The sequence below is a fragment of the Chrysoperla carnea genome, chromosome 3, assembly GCF_905475395.1.
Source record: "Chrysoperla carnea chromosome 3, inChrCarn1.1, whole genome shotgun sequence".
In the NCBI taxonomy this organism is placed as follows: domain Eukaryota; kingdom Metazoa; phylum Arthropoda; class Insecta; order Neuroptera; family Chrysopidae; genus Chrysoperla; species Chrysoperla carnea.
In genome coordinates, this window is record NC_058339.1 from 24,314,835 (window position 1) to 24,342,470 (window position 27,636).

At 29.5% G+C, this 27,636-nt stretch overlaps 3 protein-coding genes across 3 annotated transcripts in view; all 3 read left to right on the forward strand.

Annotated features, from left to right (window-relative positions):
- LOC123295937 (L-lactate dehydrogenase-like) overlaps positions 1-16,624 on the forward strand; it is a 135,418-nt gene extending 118,794 nt beyond the window's left edge. Inside the window, exons 3-7 of the mRNA XM_044877398.1 lie at positions 12,736-12,875; positions 14,687-14,807; positions 14,864-15,211; positions 15,586-15,827; positions 16,451-16,624. Coding sequence (XP_044733333.1) covers positions 12,741-12,875; positions 14,687-14,807; positions 14,864-15,211; positions 15,586-15,827; positions 16,451-16,624 — 1,020 coding nt within the window. The 5' untranslated portion in view covers positions 12,736-12,740. The remainder of the gene's footprint in view (positions 1-12,735; positions 12,876-14,686; positions 14,808-14,863; positions 15,212-15,585; positions 15,828-16,450) is intronic.
- A 4,454-nt stretch (positions 16,625-21,078) lies between these two features.
- On the forward strand, positions 21,079-22,873 carry LOC123296846 (L-lactate dehydrogenase-like). The gene is made up of 5 exons (XM_044878521.1): positions 21,079-21,194; positions 21,267-21,387; positions 21,726-22,073; positions 22,408-22,530; positions 22,801-22,873. The coding sequence occupies exons 1-5, from the start codon at positions 21,165-21,167 to the stop codon at positions 22,815-22,817; spliced, it is 639 nt and encodes a 212-aa protein (XP_044734456.1). The 5' UTR covers positions 21,079-21,164; the 3' UTR covers positions 22,818-22,873.
- A 2,231-nt stretch (positions 22,874-25,104) lies between these two features.
- Positions 25,105-27,636, forward strand: LOC123294643 (L-lactate dehydrogenase-like). The gene is made up of 6 exons (XM_044875738.1): positions 25,105-25,163; positions 25,616-25,766; positions 26,259-26,379; positions 26,676-27,023; positions 27,166-27,407; positions 27,472-27,636. Exons 2-6 carry the CDS (start codon positions 25,635-25,637, stop codon positions 27,634-27,636), a joined length of 1,008 nt encoding a protein of 335 aa, XP_044731673.1. The 5' UTR covers positions 25,105-25,163; positions 25,616-25,634.

A 27,636-nucleotide genomic window follows, 5' to 3' on the forward strand; every position in this document is an offset into this window, starting at 1 on the left:
TTTTCTTCACAAAAGACAAGACAGAGCTCCATATAGATTGTTTCCCTTCCAATTCCTTCTTTTGAGGCGAGCGAAAAGCTAGATAGCTCATTTCTGCTTTACGTAGACATCTGTCAGAAAGGATGTATCATTCTTTGGAAATTTTTATGTTATGTCATAATAAATATCATATAAAACCAAACTACTACTAAATCTGAAGTACATTGACTAAACCAGAAGTATGTCTTTTTTAAACTAATATTACAATTAGTTCATACAGTAAAAACTAAAAGTAGCTATCAAATTAAATTCTTTAAAGAATTGAATAAGTATTTGACTTCTAAAATTGATACCTTAAATTTTCAGAAAAAATCTTGTAAATAAAAAAAGTAAGCGCTACATTTATAATGTACCAAGGTACAAAAGGAATATAGTTCCTACCGGGTGCCCACGACACCTCTCTTCTTTTTTTAATTTACTCTCTAAATCAAAAACGGTGAACTCTAGGAAAAAATCACAATGTACGTTTTTGACGTAAATTTACCCAAAAAACCTCGGTTGGCCTTATTTGATTAAAAAAATTGACATTTAACTATTTTGGCTTACTCAACTCTATCTAGCGCCTGATCTAACTATTATGTACCACTTTGTCGATTGAAATATAGTTATTATTTTATGATTGATACAAAAATGTAGTTTATAAAAAATACTTTTGACTATAATTTCTTATACTACTCCTGATCTGATATATAATACATATTATATATAATCATCGTTTTATATACACCTAGATATATTATAATATAGTATACTTACTCTTGTATGTACATCACACATACCTTTGGGAGTTTGGGCATGATTTGCTTACCTACTGCACGCGGGATAAGATGATGGTACACAACACAGATAGGTTAAGTAATATTATTATTCGTAAAAAAATTATCATGAATAAAGTCATTATCTTCTATTGCAGTGTTAGTCGCATCGATGAATGTTTTTACTCGGGAGTCGTTAATAACAGCTTCGATTTTGATGATTTTTTTTAAATATTATTTAAAATCAAAAACACTCCAGAGGGGGGAAATAATCTTGAGGGTGAATAGGCAATGTCGCGACTGATATATCGAATTGCTAATGATAGAAGTTTGGAATTTCGAGAAGATATTGATTTTAAACTGCAGATGTCATAAAAGAAAGGATTTATCGAAATTCATCCGCTAATTTTGAAAAATCGTTTCTTATGTGACACTTACAGTATAAAATCAATATCTTCTCAAAATTCCAAAGTTCTATCATTAACGATTCAGGCTGGGCGTCGATATACCAGTCGCGGCATTGCCTACTCCCCCTCCAGATTATTTCCCCCATCTAAAATGTTTCTGATATTAAATAAGATACAAAAAGAATAATTTTGAAAAAAAAAATCATCAAAATCGGAGCTGTCATTGAGGACTCTCTAAGAATGGCTATTTTATGTATTCCTTTATCCGACTATGAGTATATGTTTGTATACTTCATCTCTTTTATACACATACATAAGATATGTTATTATTATGTATATTTGTGAATATATTAATGTGTACAGTATGGTAATCACAGAAAGGCTTTTAGAGTATATGGTTGAGTGTTCTGCAGAAAAATTGAAACTCAATTAGATCATAAGGTTGTGTAAAAATAGCAAGATACTTTCACGAACTTGAAGAAGATTAACCAAATTATTTGCTGGCGTATTAGCCAATCGTATCACCTGGTGGTTTAAGCTTTCCAAAAATATATTAAAAATGCAACAAAATAACTCTGGAATATGAGGAGTATTTCTAGAAGTTCATAGCCAAAAGATGGTAGACAGATTGCATTGGCGTAGCTGATAATTTTGGCTACAATCCTTAAGGTTATATTCTGCAGATATTGTAGGAGAGTTGGCTACTCATCAAATCAAGCAAACTATACTATAAGAGGGAGAGAAATCCAACCAAACCCCATTTATTCAGACGTTAAGCAAGGTTGGCCACTCAGTTCTATTATCTTTAATTTGCCACAAAAAGGGTGCCGGATTTGTTACACAGGGTGGTAACACGCTTCATAATCACCATTTCTCCATCAAGAAGAATTTGCAAGAGTGATGTCACTCATGAGCCATTTACAGTTGTGGGCAAGATAATCGCACACTGGTAACGTCAAGCGTAATGAAATTATAGAAGAAGGTTTTCTTAATGGTCTGGAAAAAGCACGGACAAGACATTAAAGTTAGCTAACCGTACGTCTTTGTAGCTTTCGATTTTTTTTATAGGAAAATAGCGGTTTTTGTTTTATTCTGTTTTCAAACAATCTTATAATCCTCTTTACAAAGAAGTAGATATCGTGAGGGTTTAATGAGGATCTAGGAGATTACGACTTCTTAGTTGGTATTTTAAATACTAGTGAGCTTGGTTAAAATATGTAAATATTTTAAAAGGAAAGGCAACAGGCAATAAACAGAATTTTAGAACTCCTAACTGAACCCTTCAACCTTACAACTTCCTTCAAAATCGGAATTACACTTACAACGACTCCGGTCCTGAATGTATACGGCATGTAAATAATCATCCAAGTAATACGTAAATATATGCATTTATATTAGTTTAATAAGATAGGTATATAAAATTGTTAAAAAAAAAAATTACGAACCACCAAGTAAGACTTTGTATGTAATGTAGTACCAATGTATATTTAATACATACACTTAATATTTTATAAATATTTTAATTTATTTAAATTTTTATTAAAATTTGTTGTGTTATATTTTTTGCACACATTTTTTTTATAAAAATAAAACTAGGTAATTAATTATAAATTTAACATTATTAAACAGTTTGAGTAAAAAAAAAATACTATGATCATCCAAACACCACCTAGTCCAGCCTGCAGTGGCGTCTTTACGACATTTTTTTAGGGGGGGTAATAACTTCAAGAAGTCGCCTTGTAACTGCAAGAGAGGGTTATAGGTATACCAGAGAACCGGTATACCAAGTTCTCTGAATTTTGGAAAATTAAATGCGCGGAATGGGAAAGTCGGAATTCTCGTAACAGACTTGGAAGGATATTTAAATCTGATTTTCGATACAATAATTGAATTATGACTCTGGGAACTAACTACTACCGAAGATTTGATTTTGTTTTCTCTTTAAGATTCATCTATTCCATTGTTTTTGTCAAACTTCAAATTTTATTTGAGACCCGATATTCGTTTTTGTTTCCTGATTTCTGGGGGGGGGGTAGTTACCCCTGTTACCCCCCCCCCCCGTAAATACGCCCTTGAGTCCAGGAGCTAGAAGCAAACCTAATCTTTTCAGCTGTGATGCCAGTTTTTCGCTAGCTATCACTTATATGCTTAATTTTGGGACCAGGATTACAAATTCATGAAAATTATTAGATCTAGGCTAATTTTGATCTCAAATTTCAAAAGTATGACATTGTGAATATGGTACTTTTTGATACTTTTTAATGAATAGCAAATATATTTATAATAATTACAATTTTAATCCAATTTGGTTTGTATTACTCTGTATTATTTACTTTATTTATTACCAACAAAATTTCGATTTTGGAGGTTAAGCAGTTCCTTATGCAAAATATCGCAGTATTAAATAAACTAAACTTACCATACCTTGATATATGTCATATATAAATGATATAATTTTTAATTATTTATTTAAAAACAACAAAAAATTTTCATGGTATGTTAATTTAAAATAATTATTAACTTCTGGAATAAAACATTCAAATACAAACAACAAATTTATCTAATAATAATTATCATATTATTAATAATATAAAAAAAAATATTTATAAATTATTTATTTAAACGAAAAAAAATGTTTGAGTATTTAATAAATATATTTTGGGTATGTTTAACACACAATCATATATTAAGAAACAACCTTATATTAAAAAATAAAAACTTTAAAATGCCGCTTATAAAATTTATGGCACATTGAATTCCACTATACTATACCTGATAATCAAGATACATAATTCATTGAAATATCTATGACATACACGCATATATCACACCCCGACTAAAGATTGGTCAGTTAGTGTACCTATTTTATTCGTATATACGTGAATACCGATGTGTTGCGCTAACCATTGCGTTCGTTCGTTCGATCTCTATGCTGGCTGGAGCTGTATTATTATTATTTTTATGTACGGTTTTCTTACCTTATAACAAACATGTATTTTTACTGACTTGACCGCATACCAAATATACAACTTTATTATAAAATGTTTAATAAATAAAAAATTATTTTGGAAAATAAACCATTATTTATTTACATTGCGTTATCAAATAATTTTATCATAACTTTTAATCATTTTTGTAGAAAAAGATTGACGAATTTTATAAATATTGTTGTATTATTATTAACTACAAAGAAATCAAGTCGAGTTAATCATTGGTTTATTATTATTCTTACGGATTGACAGAAAATGTAGAATCCTGTCCCTGGAATTAAGCACACAAGTGATAGCTAGCGAAAAATCGACATCACAACTGATTAGAATGACCCAAAATTAGTGGGTTTCAAAAAAAATTTTAATAAGATCGGATCAAATTTGCCTGTATTATCAAAAAAATCGAATTTATTAACTTCATGACGTCATCAGAATCCAAAAAATTTAATTTTGCTCTATCACATCAAAATTTTATCCAATTTTGATAAACCAAGTATGTAATCCTACTAAGTTTGGGTCATACTTTCCAAATTTGTGATCAATATTTACCTAGCTCTAATAGGTTTCCAGAAAGTGGAACCCCGGTTTCGGAATTCAGCATATGAGTGATAACTAGCGAAAAACTGGCATAACAGTTGAAAAGAACAACCCAAAACTAGTGGATTTCAAAAAAATTTTAATAAGATGGGATCAGCTTTGCCTGTGTTATCAAAAAAATCGAATTTTTTAACTTTATGACGTCATCAGAATCCAAAAATTTAATTTTGCTCTATCACATCCAAATTTTATCCAATTTGGATAAACCAAGTATGTAATCCTACTAAGTTTGGGTCATACTTTTCAAATAGCTAAGCTAGCTAAGCACATAGGTGATAGCTAGCGAAAAATTTACATCACAACTGAAAATAATGACCCAAAATTAGTGGGTTTCAAAAAAAAATTCCATAAGATCGGATCAAATTTGTCTGTATTATCAAAAAAATCGAATTTAGAACTTCATGACGTCATCAAAATCCAAAAAATTTAATTTTACTCTATCACATCCAAATTTTATCCAATTTTGATAAACCAAGTATGTAATCCTACTAAGTTTGTGCCATACTTTTCAAATTTGTGATCAATATTAACCTAGCTCTAATAGGTTTCCAGAATGTGGAACAGAAGAAGACATTTCTAAAATTTGGTTATAAACTCAATTCTCAATGTTTCAATCAATTTTTCTTAATTTACAACAATTTATATCAATTGGCAGAAGACATTTATATTTTATGCAAATGGGAAGAAATAAAGTTTATTAAAGAATGATATCGTTTTTCAATGTTCAGAGAAAAAACGTAGATATTCACTATACCATTTCACCATACCGCATCACTCCCATAAAAAGGCTTGGTAAATAAACCACGATATCTATCTGTAATGCATTGGACGTTTAGGTGGATATATATATATGATTGTGAATATATTATTGTATATCTTAAAAATTATTCGAGCAGCAAATATATTTTTTCGGAATTATCAAAACGTATTTAAATGAACCGACATATCAGGCACGTACCAAACCGGCTTTGCATGAGGGTAGTAGTCAAAGAAATTATATTTAATGAACATCTTTTGCTAAAAATTTTTCTTTTTCTTAATAACTATTCATCAGTCGGTACAACATAATTAAAATAGAATGAAATACACAAGAATGGAAAATGTTAACAATCTTTACGCAATAAACAAAAGTTTCCTGTCTGGAACGGAAGCTTGTGAATCGTCATTTTCAGTATTGACCCTAATCATGTGGCCAAAACGGATAAGCATGTCGACTGATTGATTAAATAATTATTCGTCACTGGCTTTCGAGTACAAACAATTTGAGTCTACAGATCTAGACATGGTTTTAAAAGGTTCAACGCACTAAAATATCACAAATTGCAGTTATTTAAGAAAGTGATTTATTGTGATTGCCTTAGAAAAAAAATTAATGGAAAACACATTACAAACTATAAAAGCAAATTTCTTCATTGCTTTCCTTTTCGATTTTAACTTCCAATCGATTACATATTTGAGAAGGGGAGAGGGGGCAAAGAGCTGACAGTAGTAATAATTTGAGTCGATTCTATTATTTTTGGAAAATTCTTATTGCGGAATAGATCTAGGGTTGGCAACACAGAACTTTGAGGAGTCCCATTTTCCTCTTATCGGTTACCACCATGACTAACTTTACTTTGGTTAAAAATTATTAAAAGTGAGTTTTAATTATTTGAAGTGAGATTCAAAATCGATCGAATGTCGGAAAATGTCACTGACAGGGTAGTATTGTCGTATTTTAATATCATAAAAAGCATTCCAGCTTGATAGGCTAGAAAAAATTCCTGTTTAGAAAAGCTTTCAATTAGCTATCAACAGATTGAACATGAAACACGATACCCGTATGAAACCGAATACAAGTATGCCTATAATTATTTTATAGGCATAAAAGTATTGCTACACACCTACTTAATCTTTATTTGAAAAAATCTCATGACATGTACTTGAATGCATTGTTTGCATTTAAAGAAATATTTTTAGAGGTTATAATTCATCCGAATATAATATTCATACAGTACCAAATGTTACAAAATTAAGAAGCATTGTCATGTTTTTTTGGCTATTTATTTATTACTATAGGTTATATAGAAGTTACCCTTGTCTATAATTCACTAAACTACAGGAGCTATTTTATTATTTAAATAGGTTCAATATCACGTATTGAATGTAAATGCACAAAATTCTTACTAAAATAGGCGGGGGAAGTGCTTCCATTTTAAGGAAAACCGTTTTAGGCTATATCTCCATAACAGTGATCTTTAAACCAAAAATGGTAATCATCTTTATTGTAGTTAATTAAATTATCTACCTTTTTTGTAAACTAATTTTTTTTTGTATCACTAACAGTCTGTGATTTATACGACTGTGATGATTTACTTATTGACTATTTGACCGATATGTCTTCTAATATCTGTTTAAACAAGAAAATGATAATAACTTCACTTTTAAATCTACAAATTTCTTAAAACATTTACTTCAAACATTCTTCCTACATTTTTATGAAGTTATAACGCGTTTAATGTTGCATCCACCGGGTGCAAGATTAATAAAAAAGAAGTTTACAAAGCGTAATGATAAAAATTCAATAAATTAATGAAAAATGTTAACGATAGTGATATAATTAGCAATAAATAGTTGTCCTACTTACCTGCAAAGGCAGCGACAACCCCTTGAAATTTTTTTTAAAATTAAAAAAAAAAATACTAAAATGATAGGAAATTTTATTATCTACAAAAAAGGTTATTGCCATTTTTGGTCTAAAAAACGGTTTTCCTTTAAATGGAGGCACTTCCTCGCCTATTTTTGTAAGGATTTTGTGCATTTACATTCAGTACGTGACACTGAACCCATTTAAATAACGCCTGCAATTTAATGCAGAAAAAAATTCTCTGTAGTCTGAAGTATATCTTTCAGTCTACAACGAGTATTTCCAGACTTTTGTCCATCCCTGTATATACGTATGTAATATACAAGGATTGTAAAATAATAATTAATACTCGTTTACAAAATAATAATATAACTACCTAACATAACGAACGTCCAATAATAATTAGTATACCTATACATACATATATGATAATGATTGGATTTTGTTGGAACTGTTTTAATAAATTAAATATAAAATAATAAAAAATAATAAATACTTATTATATTTATATTCCTCGATAAGTGAAGGAGGTTGGTTCATTTAGTTTGGGTATTATACCTTCATAGTATGGCGGCCTGGTATGGTTTTACCCTCAATAAGGTTGTTCATTTATAATACTAACCGTAAAGAGCCCCGCAATATTAGATAGTAAAATGGCTTTCTGTGAAACTTTTTCATAATGTTTTTTGGATCATTCTGATCCAAACCTCTCCGGGCCACCTACTTTTTTCAAGAGTAGTTTTCGAGCTACGGACGATGAAAGCTACTCTACCTTGGGACTATAGCAAATTTTCTTATTCCATTGTACCTGGTTGTGAAAAATGAAAATTGGGAAAAATTACAGATGGGAAAAATAAAAGTACCCAGGGCAGGTACAATATGAATACCTATAACATATCCGAATTTCAAGGCAATCAAGTAAAAGATATAATCGAAGTACTTGCAATTCAATTGTATCTTTAACCATTCTTATCTGGAAAACTGTTTATCTTAATAAGTTTCTTTCCATGAATGAATATATAAAGCTTCACGCCATTCAAAGAATGTTTAAAATTTGTACAAAGCAACCTTTTTCGAACTATGGATTCATCTCTTAAATAAAATTTATTTAGAAAATTAGTCACCATTTCTTTTTCAGCGTACGCAAATAATTTCACTTTTTTTAAAAGTTTTGTAAAATTAATGGAGAAACAACTCTTTACAACGATAGACCGATAGACATAAGCGATAGTAACTTCTGACGTTTATGTAACGTACTATGATCTTCATTTTTAAATTAGTTTGGAACTTTTTGGATAAATTCAAAATGATATTGTTTCATAATGACCAATCGATAGAATCTTTTTTGGAACCCCAAAATTTTCGATGAATCAAATTCAAAAGAAAAACTTATATAAATCAAGGTTAACGGATTGCTAACGGGCTACCGTACTATTATGCACATTATAAACTGCATCACCAATAATCAAGTATCAACATATACAAAAGTATAATATAATAAAAGTGTACATAACTTGGCCCTGACAGTTTGGACGTCTTTGATTCATGACTGCAATTGCACACCAAGATAATTGCTAAGAAATCAACACATTTGATATCGACAACTCTTCTCTTCTTATTCATCTTCATTCTTTAATTCTCTTGTTTTTAGTGTAAGTGCGTGTGTATATGTTTTATTTTACTTGATATTAAATATAACGTAACATTTACAAATAAAATATATATACTATATGCTGTGTACAGTGTGATTCGTTATATTCCGAATGACCAGTTTTTGACACTCCATTCATTATTTTTCTTATGGTGCGAAATAATTAAAAATAAATAAACGTAGTAGGTATTTAATCATTTTTAATCTATACTCAGAAAGCGGAAATAACTGATAGCAAATGAAGCGAAGTTTAAAACGAAATAGTCTTTATATTTAAAAATTGTAATTGCCCAGCGAAGCGGGTGGGTAGAGTTTCTGAGATATCGAAATGTTTGGATCGATTTTCGTCTGTATCTCAAGAACTATTCGACCAGTCAACAAATGCACTCGATTTTTGTACTTTTTGGGTCAAAATAACCTTATATACTAACTTTTATCGAAATTGGAGATACAAAAAATTTTTCGATTTTTTGCAATTTTTTTAAGGGATACGTACCCCTTTGAAAAAATCGAGAAAAACGCAAAAGATAATTTTGTTTGGGAATTTGATGAAACTCGGTTAATGGGGTAATTTTGACCCAAAATGTATAAAAATCAGGTTAATTTAATGATTGGATGCAGAATTTCTAGGATATCACCATATTTGGATCGATTTTAGTCCGTATCTCAAAAACTATTAGACCAATTAACAAATACACCCGATTTTTGTACTTTTTGGGTCAAAATAACCTTATATACTGACTTTTATCGAAATTGGAAATACAAAAAATTTTTCGATTTTTTGCAATTTTTTTAAGGGCCCTTTGAAAAAATCGAGAAATACGCAAAAAATAATTTTATTTGGGAATTTGATGAAACTCGGTGGATGGGGTAATTTTGACCCAAAAAGTATAAAAATCAGGTTAATTTAATGATTGGATGCAGAATTTCTAAGATATCACCATATTTGGATCGATTTTAGTTCGTATCTCAAAAACTATTAGAGCAATTAACAAATACACCCGATTTTTGTACTTTTTGGGTCAACCAAAAATACAGTGTACCTGATAGCACTATCCTTTTCTTTTTGCATCGAGTAGGGAAAGTTTTTCCACATAAAGCATATCCAATAATATTCGAATGTCTTTCGTTCCTATATTTGAATGCAAAGACTGTATGTTATTTAAATATAGTGACTGTCTGGTATTATGTGTCATAGTTAATACAAAACTAAATCTTTTTTAACATCCAATAAATTAAATGTGTTAAACATATAAATATTGTACAATTTTATGTAAAATAGGTATATTTAATGCTTGACAATATAAAACGTTGTGATCTCATTGTTTGAAATCTGTGTTTTATGATGATTCTAGCCAATTCAAGATTTCAACAAACCGCTTGCGCAAACTATGTTGTATGCAAATAATTTAATGGTGTATCAAATGACAAATCTGGTTGTAAAAACAATTTTATTGGAGAAAACCTTATCACGTCATTTGAAAGCGTTCAAGTAACGTTCACTTTGAGAAAAGAAACGTGTCCTGCTGTTATATACACCTGGGTATACACCTTGATAGAAGACTTACTTGGCGTAAACACATCTGGTTGAAAAGAAAACAGCTAAACTTGAAATTTTCTAATTCATATTGGCTCTTGAACAGCTATCATTGGACAATAAAGTGTTAGTGTATAAAACAATACTCAAACCTATAGCATTCAGCTATGGGGAACTGCTAGCAATAGTCATATCGAAATTCTGCAAAGATTTGAATCAACCTGGCACGCATTAAGCAGCATCCAAACTCTGAAGTGATCATACCCTTGGACAATTGTGACAGTGTGAACACACAAAACAGACAAAACGTGCTAGATTTGAGATTTAGATTTATTTAACAGCCATTGTGAATAGACTAAATAGACAAAACGTACTAGAGTAAAGATTTTGGTTTATTTAACAGTCATTGTGAACAGACTAAGCAGACAAAATGTGCTAGATTTAAAATTTAAATTCATTGAACATAATCATTAGATTAAGGCAATTCATATACTTAGTTTAAGCATATAAGGTTATCACCAGTGGATTACCATTCAAGTCTTCCTTTTAATCACTAGATCTATTTATAGTTCTTTTAAGAACTGATAATAGAAAATAGGAATAAAAATTTTAAAAAAATTTGAAATCGGCCTCTCAATTCAGAACTTTGGCCCATATATAATACTGTGTAATCTAATTCGCTGAACTAAATCTAGAAGAAATAATGTTTTATATGTAGAAATTTTCAGAAAGTTTTCCTTTTTTCATAGACTCCTTTATTCATAGACCGTGTAAGTATTTAAATTTTAACATTTCGGACTTAAACAGTAACACGTATTCTATAACCATAAAGCATGACCTATTTTTTTTTATTGTATATCTAACTTTAGTAGGTAATATAAAATAAACTTTGGCTTTGCAGTTGCCATCTTTGTATTGTATGCAATGCAACTTTATAATATAACATATAGTGGTGCTTACAAATATGTATATTTTATTTTATTATTATAAATAGATTAATACTATTCAATTCAATTCAAATCAAAAAGATTATAATCTTTTATAGTTGGTATGAAATGGTATGGTATTGGTATTGTTATACAATAGGTAAATAGATTTATAATTAATTCAATATTTACATGCATTATTTCAAAACATTGATAAAAATGAATACATATATAATAATACCTACAATAAAATGGTTTAGGATGAATCTATAAAGATTATATCATTATAATAAATATCTCTCACGATATTTTTATATACCGTATGTATGCCGAATATGTAGTGGGTACATACAAGTTATTTAAGGATGTATGAGCACGGTAGTGAGGCACAAATATAAAAAATACATATTTTCAATTTTGATGATAAATTATATTATAACTTGACAAGACGAAAAGTAAGAAAAAATTTTTTCGATATCTGGCATAATTTTCAAAATTGAAAATTTTGTTTAATTATTCATCTTTCGATATTTCAAAAACCAAGGTACATATCGAAAAATTTTATTTTTATTTTTCTTCTACATTCATGAAATTAAAACAAAATTGATCATCAAAGTTGGAAATAAGATAAAAATAATTTCAACCCTAAATCTACCCTGCTCTTACATCCCTTATATGGAAGGATATACTGGGTTTTTTCTTTTCTATGTCATTGCTTATGTGTTTAGTTTCTATTAAAAAGTTATTTTTTATTTGTTTTCATTCATTCCAAGTGAAAATTATCAAACACTTTCAAAATATGTCAATTTTGAGATTCCTCCATAAGATCCAATGTATTTTATATCGATTTTCAATGACTTTTTCTTTAAAATTTGCACGAATACCTATGCTGGAATTTTAACGACATATTCTTTGAGTAAAAGTCTTCCGATAAAACAATTTTGAGCCTTTAAATCAAACATTGTTGTCATGTTCATACATCCTTAAAGTGTTTTTCATAGTGTTATGTAGATATTCATACGAGTTCCCGATCTGGGATATTTCTAACTCCAGGAGCTGAATTTTTTTCCATTTTTTATCTTTCCACAAAAAGATTTCCTTTATCAGAAATTATGCTATATATATTCGTAACTTCATTCTATAACATTACCTTCTAGAACTAAAACAATATGAGTCGATAATTAATAATTTGGTTTTTATTTTACAGCCAACATGAATAAAAATCAAACAGCAAAAGCAATTTTAACACCAATGTGTCCCGAAGATGCAAAAACAAGAAATATTAAGATAACAGTGGTTGGATGTGGACAAGTTGGGATGGCCTGTGTTTTTTCTATTGTCTCACAGGTAATTCATTTCAACTTTAATTATTTTAAATTATATTTCATTCACATTTTTGTCTTTTTTGAATTTTGACAAACTACACAGCATATGTTTTTAATTAATTTTTAATAGATATTTTCTTAGTTAGTTTTGATGATAATAATTCAAATCACAATAATTTAAAAAGAAAATTTCCATTGTTCTTTTGTAAAAACAAAAACAGAAATAAAATCTTCAAATAATAAGAGATATATAACAATACTTTGCACTTAATTAAAATACCAAATTACCAAAGTGTATACAGTGAGCGACTAATATAATGGCCTAGATAAAACTAACTTAAAGAAAACAGTTTAAATATCACTACTTTATATATCACGGTGTGATTTTACATTATCGAAACATGAATGCCTCATAACTAAATTTACTACAAGCATTGCTTAGTTTATTCTATTGGTTTATTTAAGGTCAAGAAAAATAGATGAAGCATTTTCGATACTGTTCCTCTGCTAAAATTGATTTACTTTAAGGAACTTTGCAAACATAAGCAAAGAATGGATTGACCCAGCATAAAGTAATGATATCTTAAAGGATTTTGAAGGAACATGAGACATAATCAGCCCTTCCAATCTGTCCAAACGATTGATTTAAGCCCCGCCAATAGGAAATAACAACCGGGCCGATATTCGTTAAAACTCGGGTGAAGATTATCGAGCATTGAGCCAAAGGCTGCAAACGAAGACTAGCCCAGTGTCTTATAAAAGACACTTGCCTAGGTCTGACAAAATACATCAAGGTGGGAAAGCCTAGAGTGCTTAACTGAGAGGATTGATACATTAATCGGCATTGCTCCTCTCGACAATCATTTGTTCTGCTTTATGGAGAACTATATTAAAAATGCAAAGCTTAATTCAGAATAGTATATGAAATGATTCTTCCAGATATTTGCTCAGAAATCCAATAAGTTCCACAGCTTATCGATCAACAAAGCACCTGTTTTATTGAATAAGGTTTATTTAAAATTTAAAACAAATTTTTTATCCTTATGCACGTAACATATAACATCTTAAATCGGCTCTTCTAGACATAATATTTTAACAACATTTTAAGCAACCTTAGCTGTACACATAGAATTTTTTGCAATATTGTTCGCAAAAATAATTGTTTTAAAAAACATCCCGACCGTTCTGCTAGTATACTTGTTAAAATACCTTTGTGTTGTGACTTTTTATAGTTACAATTTTTAATGTTTATAAAAAAAACCAGAGTTTTTTTATTTTTGTAAAATTGTTTTGTCTGTATTGACTTAAATAAATAAACTACTAGTTGGAGTGTCTAAAGTAGTAAGTTCAGTTAGCAGTAAATGGAATGTAACTTACACGAAAACATGTTACGATAAAGTAAATGGTTTTTTTTTTACAAAATAAAAAAAATTTTAACTTCCAATGTCAGAACAATGTAACTATAATGTGTACATTAGACTTTTTTAAAAGGCGCTAGGGACAATATATTACAGGCTTCTTATGTCCTCGTAACCATATTGCATCATGTGGCGTGTTTGTTGTTTATAATGTTGTATGTGTATATACTGTCTGTATAAACTTTACCTCTAAGTATGTTTGAGAAAGTTCAAAGGCCTGCTAACTAACTATTAATATAAACATTTAATGTATTTATTTAACAAAATATCTGAAAATTAAAAAAAAAAAGTTATTAATCGCCAGAGCATTATTTGATCCTCATTCAGAAACTTATCCGTAACTCGTTTAAATATTCAAAAATGTTTCTTTATTTTCTAATTCATAATTAATGTGCATTTCTTTTCTTTCTTTCAGCCAATTTGTTCTGAGCTTTGTATAATTGATATGAACGACAAACGAGCCCTAGGAGAAGCTATGGATTTATCTGGTGGAAGTCCATTTACTCGGGGATTTCCTAGAATTGTATCATCGTCAGGTAAACAGAAACTGAATAACTAATAAATATGAAATGTAATGCTAATTTCTTTTTAGATTATTGTACGTCTGCGGGATCCACAATTGTTGTAGTAACAGCTGGAGCACGACAAAAAGAAGGCGAAAGTCGTTTAAGTTTGATACAACGTAATGTTGAAATATATAAATGTATTATTCCACAATTAGCAAAAGCAAGTCCAGAATGTATTTTTGTAATTGTTAGTAATCCGTGTGATATACTTGCGTATGTAACAATGAAATTGACAGGGTTTCCATCTAATCGTGTTATTGGATCGGGTTGTAATCTAGATTCAGCGCGTTTTCGTCACTTAATTGCACAAAAATTAAGAGTTGCACCAACAAGTGTAAATGCATGGATTATTGGTGAAAATGGTGATTCAAGTGGTAAAATTTTATTTTCTTTATTAAACGCCGCTTTTTTCAATCTTTTCAACAAATTTTGATGTTATTATGTAACTTTTATGTAACGATTAGAGCAAATTCGAGATCATTCATTCACAAGAAATCGCGGACGAAAAAATCTCTACGAACGAAAAAACACACATGCGTCACTTTGGTGACTTGCCGAATATCCGAATCCGCATTTGTGGATATCTACCATAAATAAAAGTTCCAAATAGTATAATAGTAATAATATATTATATCATTGTGTCCGTTTCCGTTTCCAAATAGTATAATAGTAATAATATATTATATTATTTTCAAAGATAATAAATTGAATTAAAAAAATTTCAACCTTCAAATTAAAAACTTTTCAGTCGCTGTTTGGTCTGGTGTAAATGTATCTGGTGTACGCTTATGTGATATAAATCCATCAATTGGTACAAGTGAAGATCCAGAAAAATGGAATGAAATACATGAAAAAGTTATAAATAGTGCATACGAAATAATATCTCTAAAAGGATATTCAAATTGGGGAATTGGATTCAGTGTTGCTCACATATGTTCTGTAATTGTATCTGATGCTCGTGAAATTGTTCCAGTTTCTACTTACATAAAGGTAAAAAATTTTATTATACTTAATATACAGGCGATGTAATTTTTTTAATTTTTATATTTTTTTGGTGGAAGCGCAAGGAAAACGTATATTGAATGACAACTATAAATAGAGAAAGTTATAAATTTCGATTTGGTGGCGAAAATTAGCAAAGAGTAACATTCATAATAAGAGTAATCACTAGCTAATTCTTACTGATGATGACTACTTGGTAGTCGAAAATACGTATTTTAAAAATACAAAAAACTGATCTAGGAAATTGGGCAAAAATCGAAATTTATTTCGATATATCCTAGAGTTCTCATTTATTATCTTCGATAATATTTATAGAGAAAGTTATATCTTTTACTGTTTCTACCTCTTCCATACAATCAATTCTTGACGGCCTACGATGTTAAATAAGCAAATCTGAGAACTATAACCTGGTTTCAAAAATAAACTTTGATTGATTAATTCCAACTCCATCAGAAAAAAAAACTTGATATAAAAGGGGTGATAATAATTACTAAATTTAAAAAATATATTTAAAATTATCTGCAAACCTTGATAAACTCGGTGCTTAGATTGTATAAAAAGTTTTAATTTGTAATTTAAAAAAAAAAAAATTCTTTTCTTTTCTATTTAAGGGATGCAAACATGGAGTTGACAAGGATGTATATTTAAGTTTGCCAGTTGTACTTGGATCAAATGGTGTCTTATATATTGTGAAACAAGCTTTATCTCAAGCTGAAAAGAAAGCGTTACAAGATTGTGCGAATAACTTGTATGAGTTGCAACGAGACATTAAATTGGATCTTTAAAAACCAAAAATATATATGATATTTCATTTAAAATTATAATGCTTCTTATAGAAACTGTAACTTATTTTCAAAGAATATATTAACGAATAGTTTTTAAAAAATAATTTTAAAAAAAGTTATTATTATGAAAAGCTTTTATTTTATTAGCAAACTCATTCCACTTCCTTTTATCAGATCAAGTTTTGCAAACATATCCTGTAAAACTGGAGAGTTACGAACGAAAATTTTAGAGGCATTGTATATAAGGCACTTTTAAAGGCATACCAAAGGAGAACAAAGGTGGCCACTTGCTCCTACCTCGTATCTTAAATACCTCTATATTTAGCTTGATAATTACCTGTATATTTCTGAAATTATTAGATCAAAAATTGCTACCCCCCTCTCTATTGAGACAAAAACTGGGCATACCCATGCGCCTGTAAGTGAAAATGTAGGACTGTGGGTGGTAGTTCTAATACCCAGATTCTGTCAGCATTCTTGTCAAATCGTCTTGTAATCTCATACTGGAGGACTATACAGAGACTTACTGGAGGACTATATAGAGACTTTGTGGTATTAGTACCAGATTTTTTTCAGCTTGTAATTTATATTCAATTAGTTGATAATGAAATCAAATGTATTCTAGACAGTGTTTTGACAAAACAATTATTTCATCCCCGATTTCCATACTGGTTTCTATCACCTCATTTAGATATGGTCTACATATATGTATTTGTTTATGTATGTGTATTGAATATACTGAGAGGCTTAATCATTTAAACTTCAATACAAGAACAAGTTTATAATATTGTTGAACATTTTTCATACTTATCATTTTTATATTACTTCATACAAAAGGAAGGTTTGTGTTGCCAAATATAAAATAATAACAATTCGTAAATTTGTTAAGCTATCTTAACAAATTTGTTCAAAACGGCAAAGGGAGATACAAATTTTTAAATCTTTCCTAAAACTAAAAAGAAAATGTTTTCAAATGAGCTATTTTGGGTCCACATTCGGTGTTTTTTCACAGAGATACAGCTCTTTGAAATTTTGGTAAAATTTAGTGTAAAAATTTTGTTTCTTTAAATATTTGAATGTGTATAAGTTACAAAAAAAATTCACCCTCAATTTGAAAAGTGTAGGTTTTAATAAAAGGGAAAAAAGTTCAAGATTTCGATTTCGGAACGTTATATTGCATTTTTATGCTTTCCGACTTCAAATTTCTAATGATCTTTGAAACTCTGAAAAAGCCGATTTTGTGAATGTTTAACAGCTAATCTATCGAGATGATAAAAATACGTTTCATACAACCTAAAAATGTTTCTAAATTGTTTCTAAAAAGGAAACTTAAATTTTAAAGTTGTTTTTTATGATTTTGCATATTTTTACAATCTCTTACGATTTAATAAGATGACGTTATTTGAACAAAGTAACTAGCTCAATTTTATTTCTTTAAGGCGGTTAGAAAACGGGCTATTAAAAGTTCACACTAAATTTTTCGTGCAAGTATGTCATTTGTTCTGTCTTTCAGTGTACGTATAGGTATGTGTAATATACATACATATGTATTCATGAATGTGTGGGGTCTTCGAATGCTTATAACAACATACTTTAGGTATTTATTTTATTATTAGACATTTCAAACTTAACTAGAAAGTTAATTGAGTACCATTTGATAAACATTCAGTAAAATTATGATGATAAATATATGCGATACAGGCAGACTTTTGACCATAAAAACATTACCGAAACTGAAAACTCAAAATGTTAGAGGTGCATGGTCCTTTGCATCGACTCGGTTTTTTCACTATATTCAACCATTAAGAGCTAGAGAATACTATGGATCAATTAAACTTAATAGGCCTTGCTATTAGGTACATTTTCAGCAGTGCGAGCTTAGGGTCCCCTACCCGAAAAAACTAAAAAATTGGCGTTAATCTTCAAAAGCGATTCAGTTTGGAAAAGGCATGACATATAATTTTAACAAATAAATAACTAATTACTATGGAAATAAATGGTCAAATTAACCTGGCTCAATTCATTTCGAAAAGTGTAATTCAAAATAACAAAGTCAACTCAAATATTTCAAATTCAATTAAAATATTTCCAAAAATTTGTCCCAAAAATGATAGCTCTCTAAGTATCCTTTTCATTTCATCTGATGTCCTTGACCATCACTTTGATATTGGTTTAAGAAGGAGTGTTAAAAGTTTAAAGTGTTTATCTGTGCGCCTGTGTGCTTCTCAGTGGTATCGTAGCTCTTAAACCATCGAACCGACTTGATTGAGAATATTTTATAGCTAAGTTTCCAAAAATCGGTTTACAAGGAATGAATCGCATTTGCCAGAGGGTTTTTTAAATTTTGTAAATTTCACTTGTTTTAGAATTTGATATGTACTCGTCGTCAAATGAAAAGAAACTTAAATAAAAATATGTATCTGAGATAAACGTTCTAGTTTAATTACAATAATTTAATTTAATTCGAATACATTAAAATGTCTTACACGGCGGGCTTGATATCAACAGTATTACTATTATTATAAACTGCAATCTGTGTGTATTCTTTTATATTTATTTCTTCTTTTCTTGGCATTATAGTCAACTTGTTGCTCATAGAAAATCGAAGAAAAAAAAATTCGATATGTAACTCTCGTTTTCTGTTATGTCATATTTTATATTCAAAGTATTGTAAATGAAATATTTAAATGAATTATAATTTCTTATATCATGTATATATACATATATATATATATATATATATATATATATATATATATATATATATATATATATATATATATATATATGTATATATATATATATATATATATATATATATATATATATATATATATGTATATATATATATATATATATATATATATATATTTATATATATATATATGTATATATATATATATATATATATATATATATATATATATATATATGATTATAACAAGGTATTCTAAGTTTAGTTCCAAGTTTGTAATGCTTAAAAATATTAATGCTACACGAACAAAATTTTGGTATAGGTTTAGTTCACAAAAAAGGTAGGTAATTATCTACAATAAAGGTTATTGCCAATTTTGATCTAAAGTCCACGGTTATGGAGATGTAGCCTAAAACGGTTTTCCTTAAAATGGGGACATTTCCCCCGCCTATTTTTGTAAGGATTTTGTGCATTAACCTTCAGTACGTGATACTGAACCTATTTAAATAATAACATAATTCCTGTTATTTAGTGCATTATGGGCAAAAGTAACTACTATATAACTACCTGGAGTTTGCTTAGTTTCCTACTAAAACTGGATTTTCGGTTTATTTGGAAAATACACGAAAATTTGATTTATTTTTCTCTTAATTTGATTCGTTGTTGAAATAAAAAACAAACATTGAATTTTACGAAATAAGCAAAGATGTTTCCATCGGCTTGCTATATTCGCCGATTTATGAAATCCAAACGTGAGAGGTAGGTCATGAAATGTTTCCAGGGAAAAATAATATTAAAACTTTCTTTTTTGACATTTATTAGCAAATGTAGGTACATTTTTATTTATACACGAGGGATATTTTACAGGTATTTCATTTTAACTACCAATATACTTTCTTATATCTTCTAAATGTCATGAAATTTCGCAACGCCATCCTTTTTTTTATATTACTTATATTTAATTTATTATTTAGATTTTATTGGTCTGTAATGTGTTCATATTTACCCCATTACGCCTATATAAAAATATAATAGATCTATGCAATCACAATACACAAAGCGAAAAAATCGTTACAAAGCCAAAAACATGTATCAGAATTTCGTTCGATCAAATAGATTGAAAACTGCTGAAGTAATGAGATCAATACGAATTTTTGGTGGTGAGAACTCCAATGGAATACCCTTTTTTTATCCAATAAGGGAAAAGAAAAATTGTTGTGAAAAGTCTAAAAAAGGTAGTGATATTGGGTCATTTATACAACTACAAAAAAAAAACGAATGATTTTCTCTCTAGTTAATCCCCCTCCTTTCATCTCTAGTTAATCCCCCTCCACGTTAACAAATCTATATTAAGAGCTACGATTCAGGAACACAAACAAGCAATCCTTTTAAGATCATAGCACTTCTTTGGTCTGTTACTTTAGAGTTTCACACAAACAAGAAGCAAATAAATCTAATATTCGTTTTATCAAACAAAGTTTTTCAAGCCAAATTGTTTTATGACCTTGAATTTTTACAAACTCATGAGCTTTAGATTTAGCAAAAGAAAATTCGGGTCCATGCTCAATATAAAGACGGCATGGTCGGTCGACAGTACTAATACGTATATAATTGACCATTCTAATTAGCACTGAGCTACCTATCGAAAATCGAATAAAATCATCCCTGAAATGAGCTGAAAATTAAAAAAATGCGGAGGCATTTCTAAAATAGTAAATTTTTTTTCACTAATTTATGTTCAAATATTTTGCAGGTACATCAGCGGAAAAATTGTTTTCCAAATTGTCTGATCCAATAACAATAAGCCACAAAAAAATCACTGTGGTTGGAGTTGGATCCGTTGGCATGGCATGTGTGTTTAGTTTACTTACTAAGGTAATCAATGAAAAAGAAAGAAAAATTTTTCACTTTTTAGTAAAGTTAATTAATCGCAATTTTGTTCAATAGAATGTTACAAATGATATAGCTCTCATCGATAAAGATAAAAAAGCGTTGGAAGGAGAGAATTTAGACATACAACAAGGGGCATTATTTTTAAAAAACTATAACATCCAAGCCAGCAGCGATGGTAATTATTTTAGTCCGTGGGGGCACCACGGTTTTTTTAAATGATAAATACATATTTGAAACTTCGTGAGTGGCATCCTTTTGACGAGTCTACTAAAATTTTTTCTACGATTTTTTTCGAAAAGGCTGCGTTTTCAAACGAGCAGGATGATGTCATATTTGAGTTATCGTTCTGAAAAAACGCAGCAGGGAATTTGTCGGACACTAATGATCACTTAATAAGATTTATAATTATTAAAAAATAGATTATTTTGTTCGACAAAAATACTGCTCCAATGAGCTTGTATAACACCTCGAATATGCCGTCAAAACAAATAAGTAATTTAAGCTTTATTATAGACTATTCAATAACAAAAAATTCACAAATTTGCATAATTACTGCGGGTGCAAGACAAAAAGAAGGAGAATCAAGACTTAATTTAGTTCAACGTAACGCAGATATTTATAAGTCGATAATACCGGAGCTTGTGAAACATAGTCCAGACACTATATTATTAATTGTTTCGAATCCTGTGGATATACTAACATATGTTGCATGGAAACTGAGTAGTTTTCCAGTACATAGAATAATTGGTTCGGGTACACATTTAGATACAGCTCGATTTAGATTTTTATTATCACAAAAACTCAAAATTGCACCGAGTGATTGTCATGGCTGGATTATTGGTGAACATGGTGATAATAGTGGTAAGAATTGTTGTTATTTTCTAGAAATCTAGGTAATTATATAAACTGGATAAAAACATATGTGAAGTGAAAGTGTAGTGTGAATGATAAATTACACCTTAGAAATGGTGTCAACGATTCTATAGGTGAATTCGGCAGGTGTATAATGGTTCTTGTATGCGCAGAATTTATAGTCGCGTCAAAGGATACATAAAATCGGCAATCTTTGGCAAGTACTCCAGAACAGCTCCGGTTTTCATTATTCTTTTATCAGTATCATATTTTCTGTAAGCCAATAAAAAATACATGTATGGTAGGCACTAGTAATCGTAAGATTTATCAATTTTTTTTATAGTTCCAGTATGGTCCAGTGTAAATGTATCTGGAATGAATTTAAACGATTTAAATCCAAACTTTGGTACATGTGACGATACTGAAAAATGGGCAGAAATGCATAAAGAAGTTGTGGAGAGTGCCGGTACAGTTATTAAATTAAAAGGCTTCACAAACTGGGCCATAGCTCTTGGCGTAACGGATATTTGTATTTGCATTTTAAACAATTTGAAGTCATTGTGTACCATTTCAACTCTAGTCAAAGTAATAGTTTTTAATAAAATTGATTTGATTTTTGCTTCTTAATAAGACATGAAAAGTAATTCTGATTTGTAAAAAGAGATGCATATTTTAAAGAAAATTTAATTTTAAAATGATAATGGAATTTTTTCATATTTTATTGTTTAATTTTCAGGGATTCTATGGCATTGAAGATGATGTGTTTTTATCACTTCCTGCATCCTTAGGTGAAAATGGCATTATACAAGTAGTTAAGCAAAAATTGGAGAAAACCGAGCTGTCTAGTTTTCAAAATAGTGCGAAAATTATAGCCGATATAAATTGCAAAGTAAAACTATAACTCCAAATTTACAGATTTAGAAACCTGGCAAAAAATGCTGTCAAGTAAATTATATTTTAAGAGGTTCATTACTAGGGATGAACTAATTATTATTTGATCATGTTTTTCGTTATTTTAGAGTCATAAATTTTATCACTATACTTACATTTTATTACATTTTTTTTAAATCAATGTGTTTTATTTAAATATACAATTGCTTAAATCATACTTTCGTTTCATTTTTAAATATGGTTATTAATTTTAATTATAATAATAAGCAAATTATTATATAATCAGTTAGGTCATGGAAAAGAAGGGAGCATGGGAGGATGGCAATAACAATACTCAAAAGAAAGTAGTAGAGGCCATGAGAGCCAGAGTGTCCTAACTGCATTTTTTCAATATTGAGCTCTGTATTGGAATCTGCTCTGAACGGTAACTCTGGCTCTCATACTGGGCATAGACAAAATATAGTAATGGATGTTACTGGAATAATGTAAATAATCTAATTTTAGGGAGTCTTGAATCAAAGAATACAGATACATATACAATGTATCTAATATAATCCAATGAAATCATGTTATAATTTTCAAAAATCCCTACCTTAGTTGAATATTATTAAATGAAATTTACTAATATCTTCTGATTATCATTGGCTACTCGTTATCGAATCATAGTCAGTGAATAAACAAATTTATCAATTTTTTTCGAACCTGTAGTTCTCAAATTAGGGCTCAAATCCAAATTTGGAAAAGTTTTTTTTGTTGCTCTTGATGAGCTTATTTTGGGAAGTTGGGTTTCTGCAGTTAATAACAGAACACGTTGTATATGTATCTGTATTGTAGCTCTGCCTTTGAGTTTCTTGATCAATTTAGTGTATACAGAGTCACCTGTACGTTAGCTTCAGTACTAAAATATACAACATTACAGTTTCCTATTTTATCAGTATATTTTTACATATATTATTCTACCAAATACAAAATTTAAAAAATAACTTCGATGTGATTATTTAATATTTATTTTAAGTTTTGATTGATAAAGAAATTTTAAAAATTTATTTTAAATGGCGCATCAAATATTTAAAATAAATATTATAAACAAAATAATAGATTTTTTAATGAGCACTGGAAAATCATCAGAGGCTGCAAGTTTTGATAAATATACCTAACGGAGTGTGGAAATTTAACAGCAGAAATTTTCCAAATATCGACAAAATTCCAAGTTATAATGGATGGTACATTTACAATTATCCTACTATTTAATGTCGAGTCCAATCGAGAAATTCAAGGCATGTTTATTCTCATCTGGTTTTAATCCAATTGAAAGTATAATCATCTTAAATAAAACCTGGCTTTTAAGGAAAAAAAAATGATTTAAAAACATTAACAGATAAGACATACATTAAATTCGATGAATCAAACAAAACAAGTAACTTGAACTCAAATGTGAATTCAGAGAATGAATTGGCGTAACCAATTCCGTCCGCGTAATGCATAGGGTAGCGGGTTCGATTCCCGCCGTCGCAACAAAATTTAAATAATAGTTGTGTTGGGCTGGAATTCAATACGAGTCCATAAATTTCGATCAGTCACCATGTCATTCACAAAATATGATCGCGATTCTTTAATTTCAAATTTGTTTTGCTACAGAATACAAGACACGTACAGTTACATTAAACATTACAATTACTCCTGTTTTTCTATTTAAATCGATATATAGCTTTTCTTAGGTGGAATGTCGAATTGACTCGGAAATTAAAGATTTAATAGCGTTTGCAAAGGCCGTTTAACTCATATATCAAGTGGAAGAAGAGAGTTCGTTATTTCGGCTCTTGCTTATTATCTTTTTCGATCTTCTTTGGTCGTCGAACTAATAATTTTGTAAAAATGGATATTTTCAACCCTGAATAAAGTCATGTGTACAGACTACAGAGCCTAATATAAGAAAAAACTTTTCCTACATCATGATGTAGTCAAAACAAAAATGTATAATAAATAGAAATTATTTTCAATTGTTTTTAAAATTTAATATTCATTCTAGATAAACATGTCACATTTGACATATTATACATTGAATATGAATTAAAATTAAATAAAAATAACTTTTGCTGATGATTTTTTAGATTTATATTTAAAAAAATTAATTAACGTTACTATAGACTGCTATATAAAATTCGCGAGCGTGATTGTGTTGTTAACAGAGGTCGTCACTTTTAAAGCGTATGTTCAATTTTAAATTCTTTATAAATAATTTACTTAATATTATAAAATAGGTGATATGAACCGAGTCGATTTTAAACGAAGCTTCTAAAAGTGAAACTGTAAAATCCAGAAGATTGCAAATTTTTGGGGAGCTACGAATAGTATGTTTTATTGATCCAATGGCTTACCAATCCTATCCAATTTCCAACAGATTTGATCATCAAGAGTAGGAAACTGGAATACTCATTCTGTGTGAATGCGAAAGCTCTTAAACGGCACAATAATAATACAAATAATGGGTTAAACAAAATTACTTAGGATGATGTGGGATGAACTGGACTCCAATAAAATGAAATAAATGAATAGTCACCAAGCTATATGCTTAAGTTTATTAAAGTTGCCCCTCGTTACTATATTGCTCATAAACATTTCTAATTTTATTATACTAAGTGTAATTTTTTATTTTCTAGTAAATTAAACAAACAAGACATGGCATCGAAGCCAACGTATGGGAAACTCTTTACAGATGTCTCTGAACCTGTGACTAAAACTGGTAACAAGGTGACTATTATTGGTGTTGGGGCTGTGGGTATGGCTTGCGCATTTGCTCTGCTTTCAGAGGTAGGTGTATACTTTGACTTTGCTTATAGATTTTAGATAGGCTATATCAGAGCTTTATGGATTCAATTTTTTGTACTAGTAAGAGATAAAGACTTAAAACAGCAAATCTTATCTTTATTTAAAAAAGTGGTTAACGGAATAATATCCAGGATTTTTGGCTATTGTATTCCCGAATCACTATCCTCGTCACTTACTGTTTGCTTGCAGATCTCGAGCTTGGGATCAACGAATATACCAATTTTTAAATTTAATGAATATCAACTTTTTGATTCGTGTGACATGTATGTATGACCGACTATCTCTCTTTACTTACTTGACGTGAAAAAACAAACGATTCCGTAGTCAACACTGTCTATACATGGTATTTAAAAAATTAACTCAGCAAATGGTTTGTTTTCGCTTGTTTTTGATAACTTAGAGTAAGATACTTATCTAATTTGATATATTAATCAAATGGTGCAGAGATATTTATCAGGACGATTTTGATTACAGAAACAGACAAACGATTTAGTCCTAATGGATATGGATAGAAACAAATTAAAGGGGGAAATGTTGGATTTACAACAAGGCGCAGCATTTTTAAGAAATGCTAGAATTCAAGAAAGTGCTGATGGTAGATATTTTAACGAAATTCAATACTTTGAATAGCTTAAGAACTTATTTCAAACTTGAAACTTTGAATCAATTTATCTTGGAAAGACTTGCGGAGAAAATATTTTATTTAAGCTATATTCGAATGTTTTTATATTATCGAGGATAATCGGCTAAACAAATGTATATTTCTTTTGTTTTTTCCCAATTTTCGTTCATAAAAACAATCGAAATTAAACTTTGTGTTTTCTCCAAACTCTTCTTTCCACTTAAACTTCTTAAACTTTTCTTTAATTTTCATTGAGCTTTTATTTTTAGACTATTCCATTACGCGAGATTCGCGTATCATTATAGTAACGGCAGGAGCACGTCAGCGCGAAGGTGAATCACGGTTGGCTTTAGTTCAACGTAATACGGATATTTTTAAATCAATTATACCAAAACTCATGGAATATAATAAGAATCCTATCCTAATAATCGTTAGTAATCCTGTAGATATACTAACTTATGTTGCATGGAAGTTAAGTGGATTGCCAGTACATAAAGTAATTGGCACTGGAACAAATTTAGATACATCACGTTTTAAATATTTAATATCACAAAGATTAGATATTGCACCATCTAGCTGCCACGGATGGATTATTGGTGAACATGGCGATAATAGCGGTATGACTTTTTAGTTTAGATTGAAAATATTTATTCAATAAAACCACATCTGCTGAATTTAGTGCCCTTAATTTCTTATATTAGCTTATATGGATCAGGCAGCTAAAATATTTGATCGCTAAAATATTTGTTTTAATTCTAGTTCCGGTTTGGTCGAGTGTAAATGTATCAGGTGTAAGACTGACTGAATTGAATCCAAAAATCGGTACTAAAGAAGATGAAGAAGATTGGCTCAGTTTGCACAAAGAAGTGGTTCAAAGTGCTTATGAAATCATCAAATTAAAAGGTTATACATCATGGGCCATTGGTCTCAGTGTTTGCGACATAGTTAGTGGTATTATGAGAAATACCAATAATCTATATGCACTTTCTACGCTAATTAAGGTACCGTTTTTTTTTTTTCAACCAATAAACCACCGGAAGGCTCAATTCTATGTTTGATTTACAGGGTTTCCATTGTATTCAAGACGAGGTATTTTTGTCATTACCAGCTGCTGTAGGCGTTGATGGTATTTCAAAAGTTGTTAATCAAAAGTTAACACCTTCTGAAGTTCAACAATTACAAGAATCTGCAAGAGTTATAGCTGAAGTACAAAAGGGTATACAGTTCTAA